At 41.8% G+C, this 25,761-nt stretch overlaps 1 protein-coding gene across 1 annotated transcript in view; it reads right to left on the minus strand.

The window, feature by feature from the left end:
- Nucleotides 1-4,371: 4,371 nt before the first annotated feature.
- Nucleotides 4,372-25,761, minus strand: part of MFAP3L (microfibril associated protein 3 like) — a 37,814-nt gene continuing 16,424 nt past the window's right edge. Inside the window, exons 2-3 of the mRNA XM_032413196.1 lie at nucleotides 20,546-20,971; nucleotides 4,372-8,847 (exon numbers count right to left, since the gene is read on the minus strand). Coding sequence (XP_032269087.1) covers nucleotides 7,916-8,847; nucleotides 20,546-20,840 — 1,227 coding nt within the window. The 5' untranslated portion in view covers nucleotides 20,841-20,971 and the 3' untranslated portion in view covers nucleotides 4,372-7,915. The remainder of the gene's footprint in view (nucleotides 8,848-20,545; nucleotides 20,972-25,761) is intronic.

Raw genomic sequence — 25,761 nt, forward strand, 5'->3', positions numbered from 1 at the left:
CTCAGGTCATGATCCTGGAGTCCCGGGATCGAGTCCCGCATCGGGCTCCCTGCTCGGCAGGGAGTCTGCTTCTCCCTCTGACCCTCCTCCCTCTCATGCTCTCTGTCTCTCATTCTCTCTCTCTCAAATAAATAAATTAAAAAAAAAATCTTTAAAAAAAATAATAAAAAAAAAAATTCAAAGGACTCACATAAAGTACAATATATTTAACTCAATCACATAAAACTCATTGTGGAATGAGAGAAGCTAACATAAAATAGTTAACATGATACAAGAATAGTACGTATATATTTTTAATTGGGGGATTAAATTTTTTTTCATGATCTGGCAGGGTTTCAGAAATTTATTAATCACAGTAATTACTGTGATGACCAAAAAATTAAGAACGTTACATTCTGCACATTAAAAAATTTAATGATCACAGATGCTCTACATCAGCTGTCATTTTTTCCCCCTACAAATAGAATGTATTTAAATCATCTGCAATTTCTAAGGTCTTAACACTTTCAAATTTCTTCTTTAGATGAAGACATTGCTACAAAGATGATGCCAAGTCATAATTTTTGTAATGTTTCAGTTTTAAAATAATTTCAAACATAGCCAGCATTAAAATTTGCTTCTTTTATGTTAAACTGATAAAATGTCTACTACGTGGTCGATGAATTTTTTTCATAGACTCTATTCTGTAATCAAGCATTTTACTTCATGCCCAGTAACTTGGTCCTCTGGCAGAACAGCTGAGGTAATGCTAGCGGGGATGAGAGTGGGAAACATCATCCGCCATGGGGCAGTCTGGACAGCTGGGACAGAGACTTGTACCTCTTTCTTCACACACACTTGTCATTTTTTCCTTGATGGTTAGAATTAGGACGCTTCTTACAGCTTTGGGACGACTTTGTTCACCTCACCATTTGCCTAGTTGGAAGAAGTGTGCAGCCCAGCAGACACGATAGTCAATCAGACTTAAAACCAGAGGCACTGAACACCTCAGGGGTCTCCAAAACACATCAGCTTCCTATGAATCGCGAAGCGCTTCAGGAAATAGGTGCGGTACAGCATTTGCACTGAACAGAAAGTCCCCTAATGTTGTTAAGAATTCTAGATGCAGGTGATTTTTCTGCATAATTCACTGGGACTCCTACTCCATAATGAACTTTAAAACAAGAATAATTGTAAGGAAAGCCACTCCACTGGTAGTGAAAAATTTGTTTTTTGAAAAATTCATATTGCTTTATCAATCTTCATATTTTTAGCTTACTCATTAGTTATTTAATATCTTAGCAAAGTTGTTATTTTACCCTTCATATCTTCATTTTACCTAATAGCGTAAATGCAGTTGGGGCCAGCTCTAACTCGATTGCTATTTTAAAATACCTCAATATGCCACCTAACACATATATACACGTCTCTCAGTAGTCAGTTCTAATAGTCCTTCAAATGTATACTAATATACTGAGGCAATTAATCTGCTGCTTGATTCACTTCTTTCTTCTGGCTGCTGAACCATCCTTTATTTAGTGAGCTGTCGCCTTAGGACATCTCAGGGGCTGGGGCGGTGGGGCCAGGGGAGCACCTGATTCACCTGACTTCTGCCTCTACCACCCATTGGCAGAAACCATTCACTCAAAAGGTGTTTGCCACAGGGCATGTTAATTAATGTAGTAGCATCAGGAGCATGCCAAATTTTTGTAATCCTGTCTTTTACATGAATACATTTACAATTTTAGTTTTGCGTTGACAGTAAAAAGGCAGTTTTATTGTGGTAAGACTAACTCACATTTTCAGCTCCAGGTAGCTCAAGGACCAGTGTGGTACCACTTCAACAGTTTTTGACTCAGCACTTAAAACCCCGCCACAGTGGCATATGCTACTGCAGGAGGTAATGAGCTCCCCCTTTATCAGAGATTTTCAAGCTTGTAAAAAAGATATGTAAATCAGATAACTTTACATTTATTTTCCCACTCAGTGACTATAGGCTTATTTGAAAATCACTGATTAATATGAATCTTTATCTAGCTCCTTTGATTAAGGTCCATTGCATTCCAAAACCTGCAAAAAATTGAGCAACTCTTTGCTCTGGCTCTGAAAATATGCACTAGTCAAAATTAGCTGGTTAGCACAAAACTTTCCTATTTTCTCTCTCATGATGACACAAGTGCTAATTTTTCCATTAATGCCAGCATAATTCTCTTAGGCTGGTTTTCTTTTTTTTGCTTGGGAGAACCTGGGGATGGTTAGTTATATGCATAGTTTATTGGATAACTCAGTTATTTTGTTTGCCTCTCTAGTCTGAAGTAAGTAACTTTCTTCCCTTTTTGTCTTGCTTTCCCATTTGGTTGTGCCCTTTCTTGTTTTGCTTACATGCCCCACATCTCATCTTATCGGAGAGGGATTCAGCTTTTGAAGCTTACTGATTGTCAAAGGAACCTACTTAGCATGTTCTTGCATTTGGCCTGGATTTGGTTGTTGTCTAGGTGGTGTCTACGCAGACCTATTACTCATACCTTCTGTGGAATGTTCTGAGTATGTAAGTTTCCTGGCCTTTTTGGATTCTCTACAGAATGCTTGATGTTACATGTTAAAAATGATTTCTTGATACAGATAAAAATACACTGCTATAAAGTTTGTTAGGATGGAGTTAAGGTTTCTGAATTTGGATAAGTTTTGTAGTTTTACATACAAATAATTTCATTTTTCCTTTTTTTCCCCCAAGACATGTCATGGATGCAAAAGGTAGGGAAAAGAATTGGTGACAGACGTCTTACCACTGAAAGAGTGAATCAGGCCACAATCAAATGCCCTTCAGGTGGGACATGACACATAATCCACACACCTGCGCAAATCCTTTATTAAAGCAACAATCAAAATACAGGATGGAGCACATGGTTTTTTTGTTTTGCTACTATAACATCAACTTAAAAGTCATTTTATATCTTTAAATTATTTTTTAAAAGTGAACATTTATAGCTCACAAAATCAACAGTTTGAAATTTCTGCCCAGATAAAGTTTTTATCTTATTTTCCAATTTTAACCAAGGACATCCAGAACTAGAGATATAGCAAGCCAAATACAAGTACAAGCAAGCATCTTCTTCAACCCTAACTCACTGTAAGCAGCTCTATGGTATCTGACAGATACATCTGAAGCCTTTTATTACTGGTTAAATAAAATCAATTTATGCCAGAATATTCTTAAAACTATTTGTTTTCTATTTTTACATTCCCTAACAGCTTCATTTTTGATTGTGGTATTCTAAGTATTAGCCCCCTTAAAACTGGTATTTCTAAAAAATCTCGAAGATCATTATCATCCTCAGATGATACTTTCTTGTATAGCAGACACACACTCAGTCCTTTGGAAAACATATTAAGCAATTCTGTTTTGATTCCCCCCCACCACCATTGGTTTGTTTAATCCAAACCTGATTAATCACCGTAGAAACCCTAAAAAAGTCATTAGGAAAATGAACTTTGTTATCTACTGAGGGAGTTTTAAATGAATAAGTGAACGTCCAAATGACTAGTGTCTTGAAGGTATCATCAGGTGCTCAAAATATGTGTGCGAATATACAGTGAGATTTGGTAGGATGAAAGAGTACTAGTAAATTGGTTTAAAAAGCAAGAATAGGAACAGGGATTATAATCTTAAGGGAATGCCAACCTATCTGTGAAGATAGGTACAGAATAGTAACTGAACTGTGCCGAGTACAAAATAGAGTATCTGCAAGATAAGTTAAATGTCCCATTTTCTTCCCAAATGAAACACTGAGAGGAAGTCCCCTGTTAACAGAACCATAGGGGCTGCCGTTAAAGGAGTTTTAGCACTGACAGAACACTGTATTTCAACCTGTGACTAAGAGGTGTCCGATTTGCCTTTCTAAAACCGCGTCTCCAGTGGCTGGGACGGGCGTGTTTACAGTGAAGCTGATTCGTGTTGGCTGCACTACACCGAGAGGGGGCCTGCTCACGACATGCAAATACTCTTTGTGCCTTACATTTTCTTTGTGTGCTAAAGAGCTGAGCAGATCCTAGATCACCAATAAATAACAATCCAAGCATTAGACTTCAAACAGGTCATCAGTCCATTAAATAATTTACATAGCCATAGTTCAATTCAGTCTTTTCCTCAAATTGCTTTCTTATCTCACCTTTGCCCTTCAAAGGGAAACGTAAACAACACAGCCTTCTACAGTTAAAAATGAAAGAAACAATAAAAAAGGTAAAGGAAGGAAGGAGATTCCAGAATCCGTTGTGTGGGATGTCGGGCCTTTTAGCCTTACTTTTGGGAAAAAAAAAAAAAAAAAAAAAAAGAAAGAAAAAAAGAATATGAAAAAAAATTTTTTGGGGGGTGGGGGGCTTTTAATCTTTTTTTTTGAAAAAAAAAAAAAAAAAAAAAAAGGAATGCTCACAAGCATCTGAGACAAATCATTCCGGATGTAATGGCACAATAACGCTTGGGATGGGTGAGAACATTCAGATATTTTTAGAGCAATTTCTATATGTTATATGTCACATTTGGTTCCTAGATTTTAGTCAAGTATTAGTATTTCTTTTTGCCAAGTATGATATACAAAAAGATGAGAACAGTAGATGTGCCCTAAAGATATGAAAATATAATATATAAAACAAAACCATTATAAATTACATAGATTTTCAGTATAAAATTGTTTTTTTTTCCATTTAGAATAAATACCGTCCAAGTTTACAGGTCATCAAAGTGAATTAAATATGCACACATATCTGAATCATTTTCAGAATTTCAAGAAAAAAAGTTGTTAGAGATATGACTCAGAAACCAGAAGCTGTTTGATATTGAGAATGACTACATAAGACCCAAAGGACATGGCTTGGGATTTAGTGTTAAGCTTTTAAAACTGCCCAAATGAGCCTAATGTGCATGCGCACACACAAGCACACACACCTACAGCCATACTTCTATGCGTTTCTATGAAGCTGAACAGTTTATCTTTGAAAAATCAGCTGAAAGTCACGAGGTCTTTCTGCATTTTATATTCTAGAGGGAGAGCCTTTCTCATTTCATAAAGAAGCTGTAAGATGGGACAGGAAGAGCATAGAATTTCTGGAAGGAAAAATCTCCATTGTAAGCCAACCTCCTTTTAGGTTGGCTATTATTATATCAAGAGCTTTTTGATGCCTCAGAAGGTAAAAGTTTGGAAAATCTATATAATAATCTCCCCAGGCTTAAGAAGCTAAAACCAATCTGGAACATTCTTTGGTCTACACATTTCTGCTCCCGCTTCATAAAAAATCTGCTGATTTTACATTTTTAAATGCTAATCAATGTCTAGATAGAATTGATGCCTTCTCCTGTAATTTCCATGTGGAAATCTGCACATGGGTCTGGGTGGAATGAGAACTGAACAGAATGGGGAAAAGTTTACACAGTATCACAAAATGAGCTTAAATCTCTGTTACTGTTTTGGGCAAACAGATCCATACTAAGAATTTGCTGACCTCCACAGCAAGTGGACAATGTTTATATTCTGAGAGTTGGAGGTAAAGCTGTTCTGCAACCCAAATACATAAAATCCTAGCCCAGAGAGCCCACTGGGAGTCATGGTTACTCCTGACTGCTGGACTAGTAGTTGCTTTCCGTGACGACCCAAGACACTTCTAACTAGATGCCAGCAGTTCCTTCCTGGCTAAGTGATGTCTGACCAAACTCCAGGTCTTGTCAGATTGCCTTCCACACGAATTATCTATGAATGAAGAAGCCCAGCAGGCCACCCCTAAAGCCAAACCCACTGCCCTCAGGCTGCAGAGCTAGACACATTCATTGTAAAATCGGAACCTCAAAAGCAACCGATCTCCTGTATCCATTTTTGCTCCCAATGTTGTTTGTCTCTTGCAGTGGGGACCATGCCATCTTGGGAGATTACAAACTTTCTAGAAAGCAATAAATGTCTGAGCTAGAAGGGATCCTGTGACTCATCAGGCACAACCCCCATATTCTGCAGGTGAAAAAGATGAAACTCTGGAGAGGGAAAAGGAGTTGTCCAAGGTCACTTATCCAGATAGTGACAGAGTGAGGACTACACATCTGGGTCTGCTCTCTCTCTTTACACCAACGTGGCCCGTGTAACCTCCAATGTCATGATCCCATCCACTTGATGTGGCCACGACCCTTACGACAACTTTAAGATTCTAAGTGAAAATGAAATACCACTCATTCTCACCACGATTAAATTTCAACTACAGAAGTGGTCCTAATGATGTTTTGGGAGAGAAGATCCACAACTTGCTTAAAATGCTATGATTATTTGAAATTGATCCTCTTTGAGTAAGTCATGCAGCATAAACAATGTGAGCTGAACCCAGAGAGAAAAGTGAAAATCTGTTAAGTAACTGGAAAGAGAGCAAGCATGATGATATTGGTTTGGTTCTGTGAGAGTGAGACCATTTAGATGGTACTCAGAGCCCATCTAGTCTGCCCCCTCTGACAGATAAGGAAACTGAGACCCAGACCTGCCCAAAGCCAGGCAGCTGATTATTGGCACAGTCAGGTAAAGTATTGGCCTTTGCATAGACTGACTTTTTCTTTTTTCCATAACATCATTCAGTCTCGCGTATAACTGCTTTCTTGTGAGACTAAAAAATAATTCCACAATCTGGCATGAAATTTGATGACACAGTTCCCTAGGTCATTGTTCTAACCTTTCACTCTCCCCTTCAAGACCAACGAGTTAGCTCTGTGGTTTACAAAAGTGGACCTGGTTACACGGCTTCACAGATCTTTCTTTTGCTGCCCCAAATCCAGTGTTTGAGTCACCCAACAGTGTATGTCCCTGCAAGCCCTTCTGGGAATACTCTACAACCCAACAGCGTATGTCCCTGCAAGCCCTTCTGGGAATACTCTACACCCAACAGCGTATGTCCCTGCAAGCCCTTCTGGGAATACTCTACAACCTGCAGGGATTCATCAAATGCCTCTGTCTTTGGAAGCAATATATTTTCCAGATAAAGAATCAGTTTTTGTTTGTAGGATGATGTTACTTAACCATAAAAAGAGCAGTTTTCACGGGTAATATGGGTATATTCAACCTTTTACAATCTCCCTCCATACTTCAGTTGAGCTCACCAAAAGGCTCTCAGAATTGGACAGGTAAACACATTTTTATTTGGCTATTAAAGTGCTATTCCTGGGCAAAGGTTTTTCTCAGTTTCACAATAGCAGCTTCATTGGAAACAAAAAAAAAGTAATGTATGAAAATAGGCTTGGGAAGTGACAAAAATAATGAGCGTAGTAACTACTCTGGAACATTACAACTGACTTGTAGATATCAGCCCTGGTACTAGTGACTGATACCAAAGCCTGTGAGGTACATGTTCGAGGGGGAAATAAGGACAAAGTGGCTAAGAGGACTAAACCGGAAAGAGCAATTAGTATTACTATAACAACAGCAACTACTCCATTTTAAAGGAACAGTGACAGGAATAAAAACTGAGAAGAAAGTGCAACAAACCCATGTACGTGCATTTGCTATCGTAGCAGACCTATATATTTTTTTTTTTTTTTAAGGAAAAGCAATGCAGTGTGCATTGGACAGGGCTCTTGACCTCAGAATATCTTACAGTAATATTCTCTTTGCCAAAAGGGCATCACCCATTAAGGTATTTGGCAGAGAAGAGCCTCTAAAATTCATATCACGTGGACAGATGCCTTCTGTCCAGTATTATCAATTCTGCACCCTGATGTTTCTCACATCCTTTTCTACTGGGGAAATTCCAGTCACATAATAAACTGCACTCAGGTGTTTCCCCTTTGAAAATGGCATCACTCCTACCTAAGGGATGAGAGTCTCCTGGTAAGGCTTAGCGGCAAGTGCGTACTACATCTGCACTACAAGGAGCAGCCCCTGATTTTCTTGATATGCATAGCTTTTCATAGTTGATATTAGACATGGCTTTCATAAATAATGCAGGTGTTTCTGTCATGCCCCACCGCTGGCTCTGTAGTTTCCAGGTGAGCTGGTGGCAGGACTCTATCCAATACCTCAACAGGCGTTGGCTCTTCAGATGTTAGCTCTGTGGATGTTATATCTGTAGAAGGCTCTGCAGTTTCTGGGGAATGTTCAGCGGACGGTTCTGTCTCCTCTTCATCTTTGACTTCAAACTGTACACCCTCTGGGTCATTCACGTGATCTTTTTTGGACTGTGAGTGCACAGACACCTTGATGGCAATTTGCTGGGGCTGCTCGTGCAGCGATGAGGCGTCCGAGTCTGCGGTGGGCGAATCACTTCTCTTCAGGGAGTTTGGGATCGTGTAAACCTCATCCCTGTCTGAGGCCTCCTGGCCTTCTGGAGTATGCCGCACAAAATTCTGCCCCTGCTCCTCCAGCCCAACCACTTCCATGATTTCCTCCATGATAGTCCTACAGTTCATAATGAGGGGAGGCAGAGGCACACTCCTGGCAAGCTCTTCGATATAGCGGGCAAACTCCATGGTTTTGAACTGGGTGACTTTGGCAAGCTCTAGAGTTTTGGCTGAGGTGATGATGGGGATCCGCTTGGCAATCTCAAATGCCTTTTGCAGCTTCTCTGCGCCTTCTGTCCTAAAGAACTCGTTGATGGCTTTCTCGGTCTTCTTCAGGTGGCTGCTCATCATGCACAGGCGGGTGATGTTGAGGATCATGACGACGGTGAAGGCCACAAGGCAGACGACCATGTAGTAGACGCCCATGTCTCCAGAGGTAAAGATGACTCTCAGGGTCACCGTGTTGTTCACAGTGCCATGGATGTTAGAAGCAACACATGTGTATTTACCTCGGTCTGAAAAAGACACCTTGGTGATGTTCAGGAGGCCACTGTCGTGCATCTGCCATTTTCCTGTTGGAAGGAAGAGTGGAGAATTCAACCAAGGACATATGGGTCCCATCAAAGTGTCTACAAACTCTCACGTTACTAAAAACATCTCTTACTACTACAACTACTGCTTCTGTTACTATGAATGATAGTGACAATGGACATTTACTGTGTGCCAGACAGTGACACATACTAACTCATTTCACCTTCACAACAATTCTGTGAGGTAGGTACTAATACCAGCTCCATTTCACAGGATGAAGAAACTAAGGCACAGTTAGATTAGACCACCTTCCCAAGGTCACCAGTTTGGAAGGAGTAGAGCTAGTAGATGAACTCAAGCTCAAAAGATTATACCCTTAACCCCCAAACCGTACTATGGAATTCCACAGCCTTGTGAGAAATAGGAAAAATAAACCATCTGGAAAATCCTGTGCTCTTATTAAAGAATTCCGTAAACATAGCATCTGGTTTTCTAACCTGCCTGTGAGCATGACTCTGTTGGATATATGTTCACTGGGGAGTTTAATGCTTCTCAGAATATAAAGTATTTAGGATCAATGTAAAATCTGGAGTAAGTCAATTAAATTATAATTGTTTACCTGGATTTTTCATATTTGAGGTTGGAGTTATGCTTGTATGACCTCAGTTAATTAAAACATAACGTCATTAATTTTGAAAATTTACAAGGAATTGTTTATAGTACTTAAAAGTTACAAGCTAACAGTGTGAACATTCAGAGGCTGGATATGAATTACTATCAATTTGTTTTAGCCTTGCAAATAAATTATAGACCATCAAGTTGAAAAGAAGCCTCACATGATTGACAATGCCTGTTGGTAAGTGCAATTTCCTTCTCTGGCCTGGAAAGGATCTAGTGTTGCTCTGGCAATGAGGTTCTGAATCAGGAGAAGCTCTTTAGTTGAAATTGATTCTTAGTCTGCCTGCGTACCCACACGTCAGAAGACCCCTGGGAAACATGATATGACGTTTGGCTTCCAGGTATTGGGTCTGAGCCTTTCTGAAACCCTACCACCTCCCTATATTGTCCTACAGAGAAAGGAGGGTCCAGATCAGGCCCCTTGGAAGTTCTGAGGAGCAGGCAGGCAGATATTTCCCCATAAAAGCATTCCAGCTCCCTAAGCCAACTGGAGGAACCTCTCCTGAGGGGTGGGGTAATTTAACATGTAGTTTCCCTTTTCAGCATCTATTATTGACTTGTATTTTTTTCTTGTTTCTTCCCCCTCTGACAGTGACTTTTCGTTCTATTTAAAAGTCTGATATTTCCCAAAAGCAACAAGCAACACGTTCCCCTCCCCACGTTTTTTTAAATTTCTGAGCACCTAAGTGACTACAGTCTCAAGGGACTATGGAAGGAGGCAACAGAGGGCCTTCTTTTTTCCAGCATGTTCTGCTCCAAGGAACATTCTTAAGAAAGCCACACGGAGCGGCGAGGTGCCTTGTGGGGGCCGACAGTTTCTCCCCCATGCTAGCCATGCTGGATCTGGCAGGACACCTCTCGTCGATGCTGTCCTATCACTTTGCTTTCTGAAAGAACATCTGTGGAGAGTGGTTCCTGGTGTCCCTGAGTAACCCTTTTCTAACAATTCAGTCAGTGTATTTTCCCCAAGAGTAGAAAACACTGGTTTGGAAAATCTAGTGAATTTTCAGTTTCTTGTGACTGTGTCTTAACAGACAAACCTAAGCACCCAGTCTGTGAAACGGTGTCTCATTCAGAGTGGGCTGGGGCAAGCCTTCCACCCCCTTCGTTCCCTCAACATGGATTTTGATACTTCAGCTGCAGATCTATCCAAATATGCAAGGGAAATTATCCATTGACTTTCTTAAAATTTACATGTTTCATGAAAGTGGACGACAGCAGACATAGGAAAAAAGCTCTAGTTGATTGAAAGCTTATTATGGATATGCAAGGTATTTGGTTCAAAGAATTACAGACTATACTCGTAGTAGTTTCTCAAATTTACCTTCCTTCTTTTGTTGGAAAATATAACAGCGAATAGGATGGAAGAGGGTGAGGTGAGGTTATTTGTATGGGGAATGCTTAGGGTCAAATTGTCACCTCCTAACCACCCATGGCCACTCCTTTTATGGAGGAATTACCTCCAAAGTAGTCAGAACCTGGGTGTAGGAGAAGAAAAGCAGACAAGAACACTAAACTAAGAAGGCAGGCATCCAATGGTACTATAAACAGCTTTCTCCTCATACCTAATAAGAATTATAGTGATAACTGTATTCTAATTGCTATGGGTCGCAAGCAGGTCTTTGGTAGCCAACACACACACACACACACACACACACACACACACACACACTCACTTCTAAAGATTACAGTATCAGAAGAGCTAAGATACCAACCTCAAAAGTGATGTACATCTGTATCATTTTTTTTTTAAAGGCTGTTAGTAAGACTACAGATTTCCTCTCAGTCTCAGCTTGACCTTTGATTAGTGGAAAATAAAGCTTTCTGCATGTTCTACTACCATTTGCAGCCCTGAAAACTAGGAAGATGGCACAAATTGCACTTTGAGGGTCCTCCCACATCTTCGGGCCCAGGCTCACGAAGAATCTCCATATGGAACCCGGCACCTGGGATCATCCTGAGAACATTTTCTCTGCTGTACACTGCCATTCACCTCAGTCTATAAATACCTTGTCCTGAGGCTCATTCTGGAAGGGTCCTGACTTTGGCTTTAACTTTAGTTAAAGAAACAAAAATAACCCACAATGACTGTCACAGGAAACCATCAGGGCTATACATGGAGTGGGGATACAGTGCTGTTCTTGTGTATTTAAGATGGTAATTGAGTGGGAATGTCAAACTTATGTGTTGAATTTTCATTAAGTTGCATCACTTCAGCACAAATAAAAACCTAAAATGTCAGTAGTTGATGCCAAGTCGGTTCTACATGCAATGACTTTGGAGGAAAGAAAGAGCCGGATGTTTAACCATGACTTTCTGAATATATTACCAAAGATGATGTGCAAAATGTCTCTCCAACGCCCTTGCCAGTGGTTCACTTATTCAAGTCCTGCACCTTGCTCAGATGGTGGCTCCTCCCTGAGAAAGCCCGTCCCCCACCTCCTCTGGTCTGGCTGTGGTCCTGTAAGGGGACCCTCACCCGAAGGCTTCACGCTAAAATACTGCCACACGCAGTAGGAGAAGGGCTGCTGGAGTCTGCTCTGCTGGAGACCAGAGTTTGCCCAGGAATCTGTCACAGTCTCCCCAAGAAACTCCAGGCACAAGAACCACACGTGAAAATCTGCCACGTGCGAACAGAAGTAGTGTGGTGACAATCTCTCCTTTGCAGAGAGAAAAGCTGACAGATGTTATTTCTTAGCTGTACTGCAGTGTGTATATTATGCGGCACAAAAAAAAAAAAAAAAAGCTGACATTTTTAGAAGGGCAGTGATCTTTTTTTAATCTTGTTCACGCATTTAGTCAACAAATATTATTGAGTAAATTGCGTTTGCACCAGGTTCCACGCTAGACTATGCAAATACAGAGATGAGTAAGACAAGATCCCCGACTGAGAAAACCATCCAGCCCAAGGAGGGCACAGACTGCTACAAACAACTGTGGATCACTTAGCAAAGGCGCTGGCCCAGGGCAGTGGGACGGAGCACCAGCTTCTTAGTGAGGCATGGGGCACCAGGCCGGGGTGAGGGCGGGCTGGAGGGTGCAGGCAGGAAGGGGATGCTGGGAGCCTACGAGTAAAAGGGGGAAGCCAGACAGTGCTGCTCCAGCCGACAAACCGACAAACTGTGTCTAACACCAGGAGAAGGGCTAGGGTGGAGACAGGGCTGAGAGGAATGCAGGGTCAGAATGTTAAAGAGCTTCGTATTTATCCTGTGGGAGAACAGGAACCCCTCACCCTGCAGGACTTCCCCCTGACAAGCCAGCCTTATTTCATTTCTTAGAGCTGCCACAGGACCTTCCCACATGCTTCCTTTCTGACTGGAAAGCTCTCCTCCCTCCCCCCTCCAAACCCTTACCTCACACATTCTTAGCCCAGTTTAGATACCACCTCATGTCTCATCGCGCTCCCTGAGAAGGCCTTCTCTGACCCCCAATTAAACCAGTGCAGAAAATCATTAAGTCCAGAAGCAGATGCCAGGAAGCATGGGAATTTTAAAAAAAGGAAGATATTTCAAATCAGAGGGAAAGAATATTGGGATAATTGACAATTCACTTAAAAGAAAATAAAGTTACACCCCTATTTTATGTGATACATAAACATAAATTCCAAGTATTGGAAGATCTATAAAAGAATAAAATTAATAGAGGATATAAAAACGTTTTCACAAACTGGGGATAGGAAGGCCTTTTTAAGCATTTCAAGAATCCCAGAAACTGTAAAGGAAAACATCGATGGATCAGATTTCTCTGAAATTAAAGTTGTTACACTACAAAATATATCATACTAAGTAAAATTAAAAGCAAATGACAGAGTGGAAGAAAACTTTGTTTGAATATTTGACAATGCTGAATAAGTATAAAACATAAAGAACTCCTATAAATCAAAACAAATAACCCAAAAGAAAAAAATGGGGAAAAGGTATGAACAGATAGGTCACAGAAAAAAGAAATACAAATAGTGTCTAACTATAAAAATCACTAATGATTACATTACAATGGAATTCAAAGAGATTAAAGTAATTTTTAAAAAGGTAACTTTTTAAACTTTCAGAGTGCCAGGAAAAGCGGGGAGGCACAATTAGACAGGATGCTGAGAGAATGGGGAAAGGGATGCTCACACACACTGCAGGTGGGAGTTGGGCTGGTAAAACCTTTGGGAGGTTGATATGGAGACATCTGACAAAAATTCAGAATGAATGTAATCTATGACCCACTTTTAGATTTCTTGAAACTCTTCAAATCAGACAAGCCTAAATTGACTGGAAAAATATTAATGAATGTAAGAAAATCAAGGTAACCAAAAAAAAATCTCCTTTTCAAGATAGTTTTTCTCCAAGGAACATAGTTCCAGAGCTTTCCTCCCCTGCCAACATTCCCTGGGAGAAGCCGTAACTTCGGTCCCAACCCAGGAAGGTGGCTGACCTGGTACCACTGTGCTCACTGTGGGGCACAAAAACATGCCGGGGGAAGTCGCTCTAGAAAGTACAATGTCATGTCACTACGACAGTGTCGGGTAGACCGTCCGGTAATGAGAGAAGCAGATCAATGGCATCATATGGCTACGGTCAAACCTATAGGAGTTACTGTGGCTCAGTGTCTAGCCACTGAATGGCACCAGATCAGAGCTATGGCTCATGCAACTTCTGACCACGTTATTGCTGTAGAGAAATAAGCAGCATCCGTATACCTTCTGGAACTAAAGAACCACAAAGAAAGTGAGAGCACAGCCTACAAAGATACTGTTTAAATACAGCTTCCTTCAAACACCATGTCCACTACAGTCCTAAATTTCTCCAGTTTTTCCTGAGGATCATGGAGCATTAGCCATTAACAATTATGCCCAAATACTAAGCTCTTAGAATTTCCCCCAAATTACTTATTCGACGATAAGGATTTCTTTTTCTTTGGTGGTATCTTTCTGTGAATGTGGAAACAAGCTGATGTACGGTTTGTCTGTCTCCCCAGTCAGTGGTATGAAAAGACTAAAGCTCTCTTCACAATCCCATTTAGATACTGAGGCTCTCGAGCCTTACATGCCCATGCTTTTTAAAGAGGAGGGTTCAACTGGCCAAAATAAGTAGGTTACTTTCTTGAGACCAACTTTAAACATTTTTACGTGGTAAGAGTTCCAAGAAATGTTTATGCGAACATAAACGGAGTACTAGGTTCACTGGAATGAGTAACACATTGAATCGACACTCTTTATAAATAAGACCAAAATGCACGTGTGGGTAGGTGCCTATAACACATGGCACTTCTTGTCCAATATGTGAAATATAGACCGATGCAGAGAAAGGATCCACGCCCTTTTACAAAACATAACTGGAAACAAATTTAGCACTGCATGGCTGCACCTGTTGCAGGGCTTCTGCCGTAGGTGACAGCTCCTTGAAGCCACGGCAAAGGCTGGTTATAAACACCGCAGGCTTCGAGGGCTCTTGTGTGCCCCCCTCCCTGCCCCAGTCCTCCCAAGAGACCTCTTCAGAGTATACCAGGGCAGTTTGAACAAGCTATTTCCTACATCATGTGGAACAAAGGTGGCCCGGGATAATACGGGCTTAGCTCGGCTTTGAGCGCAGGAAGGTGGGGGTGGAAGGCTATTCTGTTCAGAGCCTGCAGTTACGCTCTGCTTAAAGGTATAAATAATATCTGAAGAGGACCTACTGTCTTTTCGTTTCCCGGCAAAGGAAACATCTGACCCTCTAGCTTAATTTGATCTGGTGATCTTCATTTTTTTTAAAAAGTGCCAAGTGTGTAATTCCACGGAGGCTAGCAACAGTCTTTTCTGAGAAGAGCTGCAGGTGGTTTTCCGAGACAAGAGCACCCAACACTGGGCTCATATGAATAACTTCCATTTGGGGAATCTCAGCTGTCATCCTTATCTGAGATGGATCTGGAAGGGTCTTTTCACAGCTAAGACTAGAGCGCTCTGAACTCATCTCCCAAACAAAGCACAGCAAATTAAAGAAAAACTATCAATGGTGGTTGTCAGGTTGGCCCTTAATATGGCTCAGTGAACCAAAATAAATTAAACCACTTTTGAGGGAAAATACATAATGGGTTCAAACAACTGACCTGAAGATCTACTTTGGAATGATCCTTTAGTTAGCTGAGGAGTGCTTCTTTGGGTTAGATCAGGGTTTCTCAACTTTGACACCACTGACATTTTGTGCCCAATAATTCTTTGTAGGGGCCTATCCTGTGCATTATAGGACGCTTAGCAGCATTCCTTCCTTCTGCCCACCAGATGCCAGTAGCATCATCTCCCCCTTCCTTTCCCTCCTCCCCCAAGTTATGACAACTGAAAAATATCTCCAGACTTTGCCAAATGGCCTCTGGGTGGAAAACAGGCCCCTGCTGAGAACCACTGGGTTAGGCAAATGTAAAGTTTATCTTGTGCATCATATGCTTAGTAATCTGCACATCTGCTGCCTTCTCAGAGATAGAAGCGTTATTAGCTATCCATGGGCCCATTTGTACCCAAGAGTGATGTTGGGGCAAGCGGAAGCCTCTGATGGAGGAGAGGGTTCCAAACCTGCTATCATAGCAGTCATGACATTGTTTTCAAATTTCCAATAACTTTTAAGGGACATACAATTTTTTTATATCAATTACGTTTTTAAGGCTGAGAAACTGAGCTAGAGAATAAGAGATCATCCAGAAAATTATTTCCTGTTTTTTCAAAAACACACTGGGTTATGAAACAGAGATGTAAGCACTTGGATTCTATGCCTGTGACAACACAGGGCAGTATTACCAATAACAGTGACAGCAGGTGCCCTTTATGGACAGCTTGGTGTGCTCCAGGTTAACTATCCAAAACATTTCATACACAATAGTTTGTTCAAGCCTCTTGGCCCCACCTGCTAGTAAAAAAGGATGGTCTCTATTTTACAGATACAAAAAACTGTGGCTCAGGGAAGTTGAGGCACTTGCTCCAAGAAAGCCTCTTTGTGATGCTTCTGAATTTCCCACCATATGTTCGTAATTGCATCAATCTTGTTTTAGGCCTTTGATAAGCTGATTTTTCATCTCAGATATTTAATCTACCAAAAGAAGAATTCAGCAATCACATTTCCAGAAGTTAACGCACTACTTCGTGCCAATCTTAGGGGCAAAGGATAATTTACCTTGAAGGTGGGGATGGATCTCCTTTTATCTACATGTAGTAAGTAGGGAGGTCAGACGCTTTGGTCTGCAAACTGGGCTGGCACAGCGTCTAGTCCCTTGCAGAAGTAGTTAATAAGCATTTCACAGTCCACTCAAAAAATTTGAAAAGTGGAGATAAAAACAATGGAGTGACGTGAAGTAAATGCAAAATTTATAACCATGAATTCCAGTTGTGACAACTGTGAACTCTGTGCAGTTCAGCTCAGTTTACTCTGTGCAGGTTTATTTTCAAAGCTCGTTCTATCATTCTTAATTATTTTTGGTGAAAGAATGCAGCAAGAGTATGGAGAACAAGCCCACGGGAAAGTCTCAAACCTAACTTGAAGGAAGACTTTCAAACGTAATCGCTAACAAGCCAGACATGTTTACCAAGGCCAATGCCAGCTGACTTTCTTGAAATGCTTGTTATTTGTCATCTGATAAAGGTGCTAATAATGTGCATTTCCATGGCTTAAAGTTGGAGCAAGAAGGCATGGCACAAATACACTGGGTAATTCGTACCTGAAATAACTGGGACTTCTTTCATAATACCTGCTGACAACTATCTATTTCTACTCACCTCTAGCAGAAGGAAAATGGAAAACAGTGCAGTGTGTGGCCATTTGTGGTTATGCATGGTACTCGAATTCTGAGTTATTTCTGTAATGTGGTTGGTAGACCACCCCCAACATGTCCTTCGGTGAACTACCAAGAAAAAAAAAGAAAAGAAAGTCCTCCTCCAGAAATAGATTCCACATTAGCCTCTCCTGATCCTGTGGACTCCAAGTAACAAGCACCAGGGAAGCAAGGCAAAGCAGCTGCCGCTCCGGCCAGTGACAGGAGACAGCCCCATTCTTTCTAGGACTGGCAGCGAGCTCACTTCTTCAGCATAACCAAGAAACGAAACTGTTCCTTTCCACACTAATGGTGGTGTGCTCCTGGATTCTGATGACGTGCGTGTGCGTGCGTGTGAGCGTGCATGCTCACGCATGCCATGTGCACACATCCTAACACTGTGACTGTGATATGGGTGATCACCATGCACTTTCTATCCTGGAAGGCTTCTCTCCTTTGCTCCGTCTGGGTTAGATGCTCTTCAGCGGTTTTTGCCTACCAAGGCCTAGAGGGTGAGCAGATGCTGGTCGGGCAGAAAGGGAAAATACACACTTGCTTGGCCACACTCTGGTTGTGCAATATCCTCTCTATTCACCTGGTTCCTCATCTGTAGGCATGAGGATTAGTAACATCTACCCGTCATGCTTACTGTAAGGATTAGAAATAATATCTGAAACTTGGTACGGGGGGCTTAATCAGTGGTGGGGATTGTTAATGAAAATTGCATTAATTTTGTTAGTTTGGTTTTCACAGTAGTCTATTGTATCTAGGTAATGTTCTGGGATATTAGCATCATTTTTCGTACTATATTCAATTACGTTTTTGTTGAGTTATAAATGAAACACTGCTCCATTTAAACTCCTAGACTATCAGCCTGAAAACTGAAATTTTTGTCCATGGTTATAATATGGGCATTTTCCCCATCAGAAAGGAAGAGTTAAAGACTTATGGGTCCTCTAATAGGCCATTTGAGCACTAAAATTCTAGTATTCCATGATGAGGAGTCTCATTTCTGCTATTTCTTACGTCTTGCTTAGTTGTTCGGTGCAGTGTTTTGTGTATTACCCTGTGTTACTTATGTTCGGAGGTTACTATTATTATGCATCGTAACACAAAAGCTGAGCTGGAACATCAAGTACTAGTATCGTGAGTTCTTTTTAAAAATCGGCAGGGCATCTTCCTTATGAGGTTTAAAAACAGCTAACTGGCTGATGGAGCACTGGCTTCTGATGGAGCAGGTGTCTGCAGCAAAGGTTTTCAGTGGCTCCCCCTGCTTCCGGGGTCCCGGGACAGGCTGCTACTATAGGGTCACCTGAGCACCGGCAGAACAAAGGGAAATTGAGCCGTGTGGGGCTTTGCTCTAGTCCACCCTCCCAGGACACAGACAGAGAAGGCAAGATGCAGCATATGCTTGCCGGACTGAGTTAATAGCGATAAGGACCTTTTCAATGGAGGCAACACGTGATCTCTCTGAAGGAGAAAGGTACCACCTCAGGAATGCACTCAGAATGTTGTGCCTGAAATTCAGGCCCCAGCACTGTCAGGTTCCCGTGGTTTTCTTCCTCTCTAGGACTCAGGGGTTCAGTGCCCCAGCCCCAGCTCCTGGGCACCAGACATAACCTGGGCTTCAGTGTCCACGTGAAAGGTAGATTCAGGTCTGGAGTCCTTGCTCCCCTCACTTCAGTTACCTTGTTACTCCTCGCAGTGGCCCAGCCTACGGAGAGATCTGATGAGGTACAGGGACTTGAGAGTGTATATGTTACCACGGTTACTGCCCCCCTGCACAAGTGTGATATCACTTCCTTTGGCCTGGGAGTCTGGGAGGAAGGAATGGGAGGAATGGAAGCCAGTTGTGGGCTAAGGGGTGGTGGTGTCTCATCTTCTCAGCGTCAGTAGTGAAGGTTCTAGTCATAGACACTTAATAACAGTAGGACCTTGGGAAAACATGCGTAAAAGAGGGATTTGGATTACACTGTCTCTAAGTCCCATCCAATTTAAAAATTCTATGGCCTCATAATTTTACTTGGTGGGGAAAGAGTTCCGCTCTCCTAGGTTAAACCGACAGACACACATGTGATATGTAACATACAGTATTTTCATTAAGGGAAGAAGCTTTGTCATACTGTACATCCTTGAATGGCTAACCAAAAGCAGTGTAATGAGAGCACTACAAGGAAACCCCACATCCCAGGGAGCTGGACTGCTAGCGCCTCAACCGTGAGGAACACAGCTGGGAACCGGAAGTATATAATTGCAAGAAAACTCCAGTCACTCAGCTCCTGAGGAGACATAAGGCATTAGCCTCTACTCTTTTTCAGAGTACAGAAGATGAAATGAGGGAAAGAGATTAAAAATGTAGGTTTTCTTGGAGCAGAAACGTTCTGGGGATTACTCATTGGTCAAAGGGCTGTGGGATGGGAAGTACAATATGAATGAAAGGTGATAGAAACTAATAAGCCGCTACTTCAGGAACAATGGTCTTTTTACTCCCCTACTTCACACAGTAAATGCTTCAGAAAGCCCGGTAACTCCTTCAGGTCAATTAGAGCAGTCCTGGGTTTTTAGACAAGTACCTCTCCCATCTAAAACAAGAAATGTACTGATTCCCAATGACCCACCCAATCCTCTCTTTTTGGCTGGAGGCTTTCCTGAAGCAAGCTTGGTGCTTAGGTAGGTGATTCACACTTTTTGGCCAGAAATACACTCATTAAAAACCAAACATTCCCCGATTGCCACATGTTATTTCTTGCTCGTGAATCCTCCCTCCCTCTTGGCCTCAGCTGCAACAGACTATCTAGAAACTTCAGCCAGGTCTTCAGGAGCACAGAGCCATCTCTAGTCGGTGCCTGACAACCTTGCACAGAGACTTCTTTTAAGAAGTGTGGTCCTTAAATCCACAGTCAATGAATTAACCATTTAACCATAAACAACTGCTATATTGTTAACTGGAGCCAGCTCCCCTGAAACAAAATAAAACTCCCTTATAAATGGAACGTATACTAATGGAAAATCTACTTTACATTCGTCCCCGTAACATTTTGTATGCATTATACTACAAAATTCCAAGAGGCCTTTTAAGAGACTTTTATGTTTGCCCTTTGTCTTCTGAGTCAAAGAGTGAAAACTATGAATTAATTACTGCTTCGAATCCTTAAGGATATATATTTCTCTCTCTTGCCTTAGCAAAGAAGACAGAATGAGATCTTTAAATGACTTGAATAAGAGCAACTAACATTCTCAGTGTGGCTTCCAGAGTCTGTGTTTGTATTTTATGACATTTGACACAACTTGAAAGCCTACCTCCTCCTCGCTCCTTCTCCTCGTCTTCTTTCAGCAGCTTGCCAACAGAATTATACCACTTGAATTGTGGATCGGGGATGCCATAAACACTACAATTAATCAAGGCACTGTTCCCTTCCTTGACTATGATATGGTCAGTTCTGGCAATGATTACAGGCACAGAGCCCAAGACCACGTCAGTGCCATTTAAAGTGCTATTAGTCACACTCTTAGCAGTCGCTAGAGTGGATACTAGGATTAAAAAGGGCACAGTAGGTAGAAAGCACACAGGTAGATGGTTCTTTAATCGATCCATCTTCTTTGCTTGCTCTATAAGGCAATAGAGATGGTTTGCCAATGGAATCTTCTATCGGACAACACGCTGTTCAGAGCAGGCCATGGGACAAACCTGTCCTGGATCCATAGAGCTGGTTCTTGATTAAGAACCTGTTAAAAAAAAAATCCACACACACATAAATATTAGCATTCATACTTTAACAATATTATTTATAAAATGTTAGAAACCCAGCTAAAATACACACCTATATAATTTTTAAACACACAAACTAGATGTTCGGAATGTTAAATTACATTTTTCACAGAAATCATAACAATACAATTTTGTTATTTTTGCTGTTGAAACATATAGCTTAGTAGGAACAAATATATACTTTGTATGTTAAATTTATATCACATGACTTTAGAGAGCTCCAAAACCAATTCAGGCTTCCTTCATTTAGCATGATAAGGTCTCCTTCTACCCTGTCACCTGTTGCTATTGCAGATGACCTGACTGTTCACCTGGGGTCCTTCTTCACCTCTTCTCTTTCCTTCCAGTTGATTTCAGTGGTCACAGCTTGGGTGCTGCCAGCATTTGGAAGCACTCCACCAGAATCAGTCTGGCATTCTCCTCACTCCCCATTACGGCTTCTAGATATGCCTTCCCCCCGTTTCCGGCAACTGCCCATGCTCCTTTGAGCTTCATGCCATCTAGCTCTCTCTGCTCCATGTAATTGTTATCTATCAACTCATGATCACTCACTGAATTCCCTGGTTTCAATCTTCATCTGTCTCCTGGAGGCAGGGGGACATCAGTATGAATGGGGTGACACTGTGGTGGCTGTGCTTATAAAGATCTAACCTTCACCTACATCTCTATCCTCCATTTCATCCATGAACCACGTAGCCACACCCTGCACCTTTCATCTCTCCACATTCTCAATTCCGAGGTGCCAAGGAGTTCTGAAGTTCTACCATCTTTAACTGCACCTGACCATTCTTCCAGATCTCTTACTCCCCTCACTGAACTTTCTAGCCCTTCTATTTTCCTCAGTCTCTATCTCTGCCCCCCACCAGACCTGCATGCTCCACTTCTGTCTCAGTCTAGACCCAATGACATGGACCACAGTCCCTGATATCCTTACCCCCTGTCCTTCTGCCACAACTACTCTGCCAGTATACAACCGTGATCAAGCCGATCACTTGTCATCCTGGTGCCTGCACCCAGGAGGCTGGAGCACCTACTGGAGAGAATCATACAACCATGTCATTACTGCCAAACTAAAGGAACCATCTCACCCTAGCCAGGCCCTCGGTGACATCTGGCGATCTGTGTATCAGTGCTGAGTTCATTCAGTAGCCTTTTCCCAAGATGCCTATAGACACCTTAAGGTTTTGAATCAAGCACCTTAGCCCAGTGGTATCCTTACCTTTCTCAAAAGACTGCTTTCTCCTACTAGGTTGTGTAGGCATGAATTCCTACTTTCCCACCTTTTGGAAAGAATCCTCTGCGTCTTATCCTAACTCCCTCCCCCACCCCCCCGCCACTCACTCCTCAAACAACTACATTCTGTATTTGGCCTGCTCTTTCCTGAAACAACTCTTGCTCAAGTCACCAGTCACTCCGAGTTGCCAAGTTTTCAGTCTTTCTCTTGCCAGATTTCCGTGGCAAGTGCCACTATAGTGAGCAAAGTTGCTTCCCCGGCTTCCACACTCTGCTCCTCCTAACTGCTCTCATTAATCTTTACTGGTTCCTCTTCTTCTTTCCAGTCCTTACAAGGCAGTTAACCCCTAGAGTTTCATCACTGGCTCTCTTCTCTTTTCAGCTCTTACCAAAGTTCCATTTCCATGCCTTTATTTAATAACTCTCAAATCCATGTCCTTAGTCCTGACTCCTTCCTGAATTTCTGACTGGTATTACCAACTGTCCAGTAAACAGCTTTAGGAGGATGTTTTGCAGGTAACTCAAAATTAACATCCCAAGCCAAACTCATCTGCTAACTATGCTACATTTCCCGCATCCCCTTCTGTCAGTTCAGGGCACCATCATTAGCTCAGGTATGCATGGATAGAATCCTCGATTCCACTATGACTCTTGGCCCCTCAGAATGTACGTGGCTACAGGTTGCTGATTCCATCTCTTGATAAATATTGCTTGGATTGTTCCTCCCCTTGTGTCCTCTGAGTGAGCCTCAGCTTAGCCTCCCTATCTTTTCCTTACCAGAAATGGTGGGCTCGCCTTCTATATCATCTGCCTGCCTTTAGTCTTACCCCAGATCCCAATCCAATCCCTATAACCATTCTGCAACACAAATTCTACGGTGCCATTTCTTTACTTAGCAACCTTCAGTGTTTCTGCACTATGTTATAGAATCGGAATTCCTTACCCTTTTTATTACTTTATTATATTAATTTTTTAATAATTATTGAACATCAACTATTAGGCAGACATTATTGTAGGTCCTAAAGATAGAACAGTAGACAAGACAGACCTTTCCTGTTATGTGGATATTATATTCTCATGGGGAAAAACAGACAATAAATAAATACCACGTAAATAAGAATTTCAGCTAATGATGCATGCTTCGGAAAACACACCATGATGTACTCAAATACTGAGTTAGGCAATCAGGGAGAACTTCACTGAGGAGGTGGGAACTTCACCAAGGAGGTGGCCCCTGAGCTGAAGCCTCTTTAGGAATCAGCCACACCTAGATCTGGGAGAAGAGCATTCCAGGAAGAACAACAAAAGCAAACAGAGGAGTGGACAGGTCCAGATCACCTAGGACTTTGTAGGACAGAGCAAAGGAGTTTGGATTTACCTAACGTTCACTGGAAAATTTTAGCAAAGGAGTGACAGGATATGATTTCTTTTTTAAAATCAACTTTACGGGGCACCTGGGTGGCTCAGTCGTTAAGCGTCTTCCTTTGGCTCAGGTCATGATCCCAGGGTCCTGGGATCGAGCCCCGCATCGGGCTCCCTGCTCCACGGGAAGCCTGCTTCTCCCTCTCCCACCCACCCTGCTTGTGTTCCCTCTCTCGCTGTCTCTCTCTCTGTCAAATAAATAAATAAAATCTTTAAAAAAAATAAATAAATAAAATAAAATCAACTTTACTGTGGTATAATTTACAAACAATAAAATGTGCCCATTTTAGGTATACATTTTAGTGGGCTTTGACAGATGTATGTAACTACGTAACTACCACAATAAACAAAATATGGAATGTTTCCATTATCACCAAAAGTTCCCTTGTGCCCCATGTTTTTACTGATCCATTCCAGTATTTGCTGTGTGTATATGTATGGCATGAGGTAAGGGCTGAGGTTCATTTCTCCCCCATATATGGATAGCCAGTTGTTTCAGCACCATTTCTAAAAAAAAAGACTATCATTTCTTCCATGGATTATCTTGCCTTCTTGTCAAAAACAGTGAGTCTACTTCTAAACTGCATTCTGTTCCTCTAATGTGTATGTCTATCCTTGGGCCTGTCCCACACTAACCGTTCTGTCTGCCTCATTCCTCTTGGCATCCTTAGTGTCTGAAGTTGCCCCTGACAGTAAGTTATTGAATAAATGAATCTCTCTCCAAAGGCAGAAATAATTATTCCAGTTCGGTAGACAATGAAACTGAAGAGGTAAATAAATCAGGGGTGGTAAATTAGCTTCAGAGCATACATTTCTTCAGTGGGAAAGACAAAGAGTTTTCTTAGTGCTGTAGACTTCCACACTCCCCCGTGGACGCGAGGGCCTTCCTGCTCCAGGAAGGCCAACACATTTTTCCACCAGCAGGAATCGTGGTCTACGGGAGATAGCACAGGCTGCAACAGCATGACACATACCCTGTTATGAGTTTGTAAATGTTTCCTTTACTTGGCTAACTTGTGGTTTCCTTTGAACAGGGAAGTTGTAAAGCTGACATATTCAGTACAGAATGGTTGTTAAGAGCATGGCCTCAGGTTGCAGGTAGACTGGGCCAGGACCCGGGATCTAACCACCCTCATTGGCTATGTGTTTCTGGCCAAAAACTCACCAAGTACAGGACAATTATAAGGATTCATGATCAAATGTACATAACGTACTTACTAAACACTCAGCTTGATAAACAAGAATTGCCAGCCTAACGTATAAAGTATCCTTTGCTGAAATTACGCTTCTCGAGTTGATTTTTTTATAGCATTTAAAAGACCTACCTTGTTTTTGGTCTTGTCTAAGACATTATTGACGGCCCTCCCACCACCACCGGAAGTAATTACGAAGGATTTTCAGCACCGGCTCCTTTTGCAGGGACTCGAGTCTGAAAATACACGAGCTGCCCCTCTGGGCAGACCCTGAACTGAGCCTCCTGAGGACAGCATCTGGGGTCACTCCTCTCTGACGCCTTGATGCCCACACCAGAGCCAATGCCTGACTAAATAGCTTGGGGGAGAATGACAGACAAGACAACGTACGAGGTAGGTTCTAATCAGTGTATGTAGTAAATATTCTGTAACATTTCTTTTTTTCACGACTAGGGAGAATGCAACAAATGGAAGATCAAACTGGGTTTTAAAATGCAGAACTCTAAAACTGTTTTCAAACAAAGGCTGGCCACTTTGGTTTTCTACTTTCAAACACCTTATGCTAGCAAGAATAAAGAGAATGGGACACTGCTATTCTATTCTATTTTAATAATGTCAGTAGGTACTTTGGGCTAGAAACACAGCAACTGTTCCAAAACTGTAACGAGTTCCCTTAGAGTCCTTCACAGGAACAGAGGCAGAGATTTTAGTGCAGGGTTTTCAGGTAGCAAACTCATTCCTCCCTCCCCCATCTCATTCCCATTTTGAAAAGTTACCAAAGTACAGAAATCATCATGTGTAATTTGTAGGTTGTTTGTGCCAATGCATTTTTACTCAAAAACTCTCTGTGAACATTTATTTTAAAAAATAAAGCATTTAACTGATCAACATTAATGAAT

The sequence above is a fragment of the Phoca vitulina genome, unplaced genomic scaffold (genome assembly GCF_004348235.1).
Source record: "Phoca vitulina isolate PV1807 unplaced genomic scaffold, GSC_HSeal_1.0 scaffold14, whole genome shotgun sequence".
NCBI classification, from domain to species: Eukaryota; Metazoa; Chordata; class Mammalia; order Carnivora; family Phocidae; genus Phoca; species Phoca vitulina.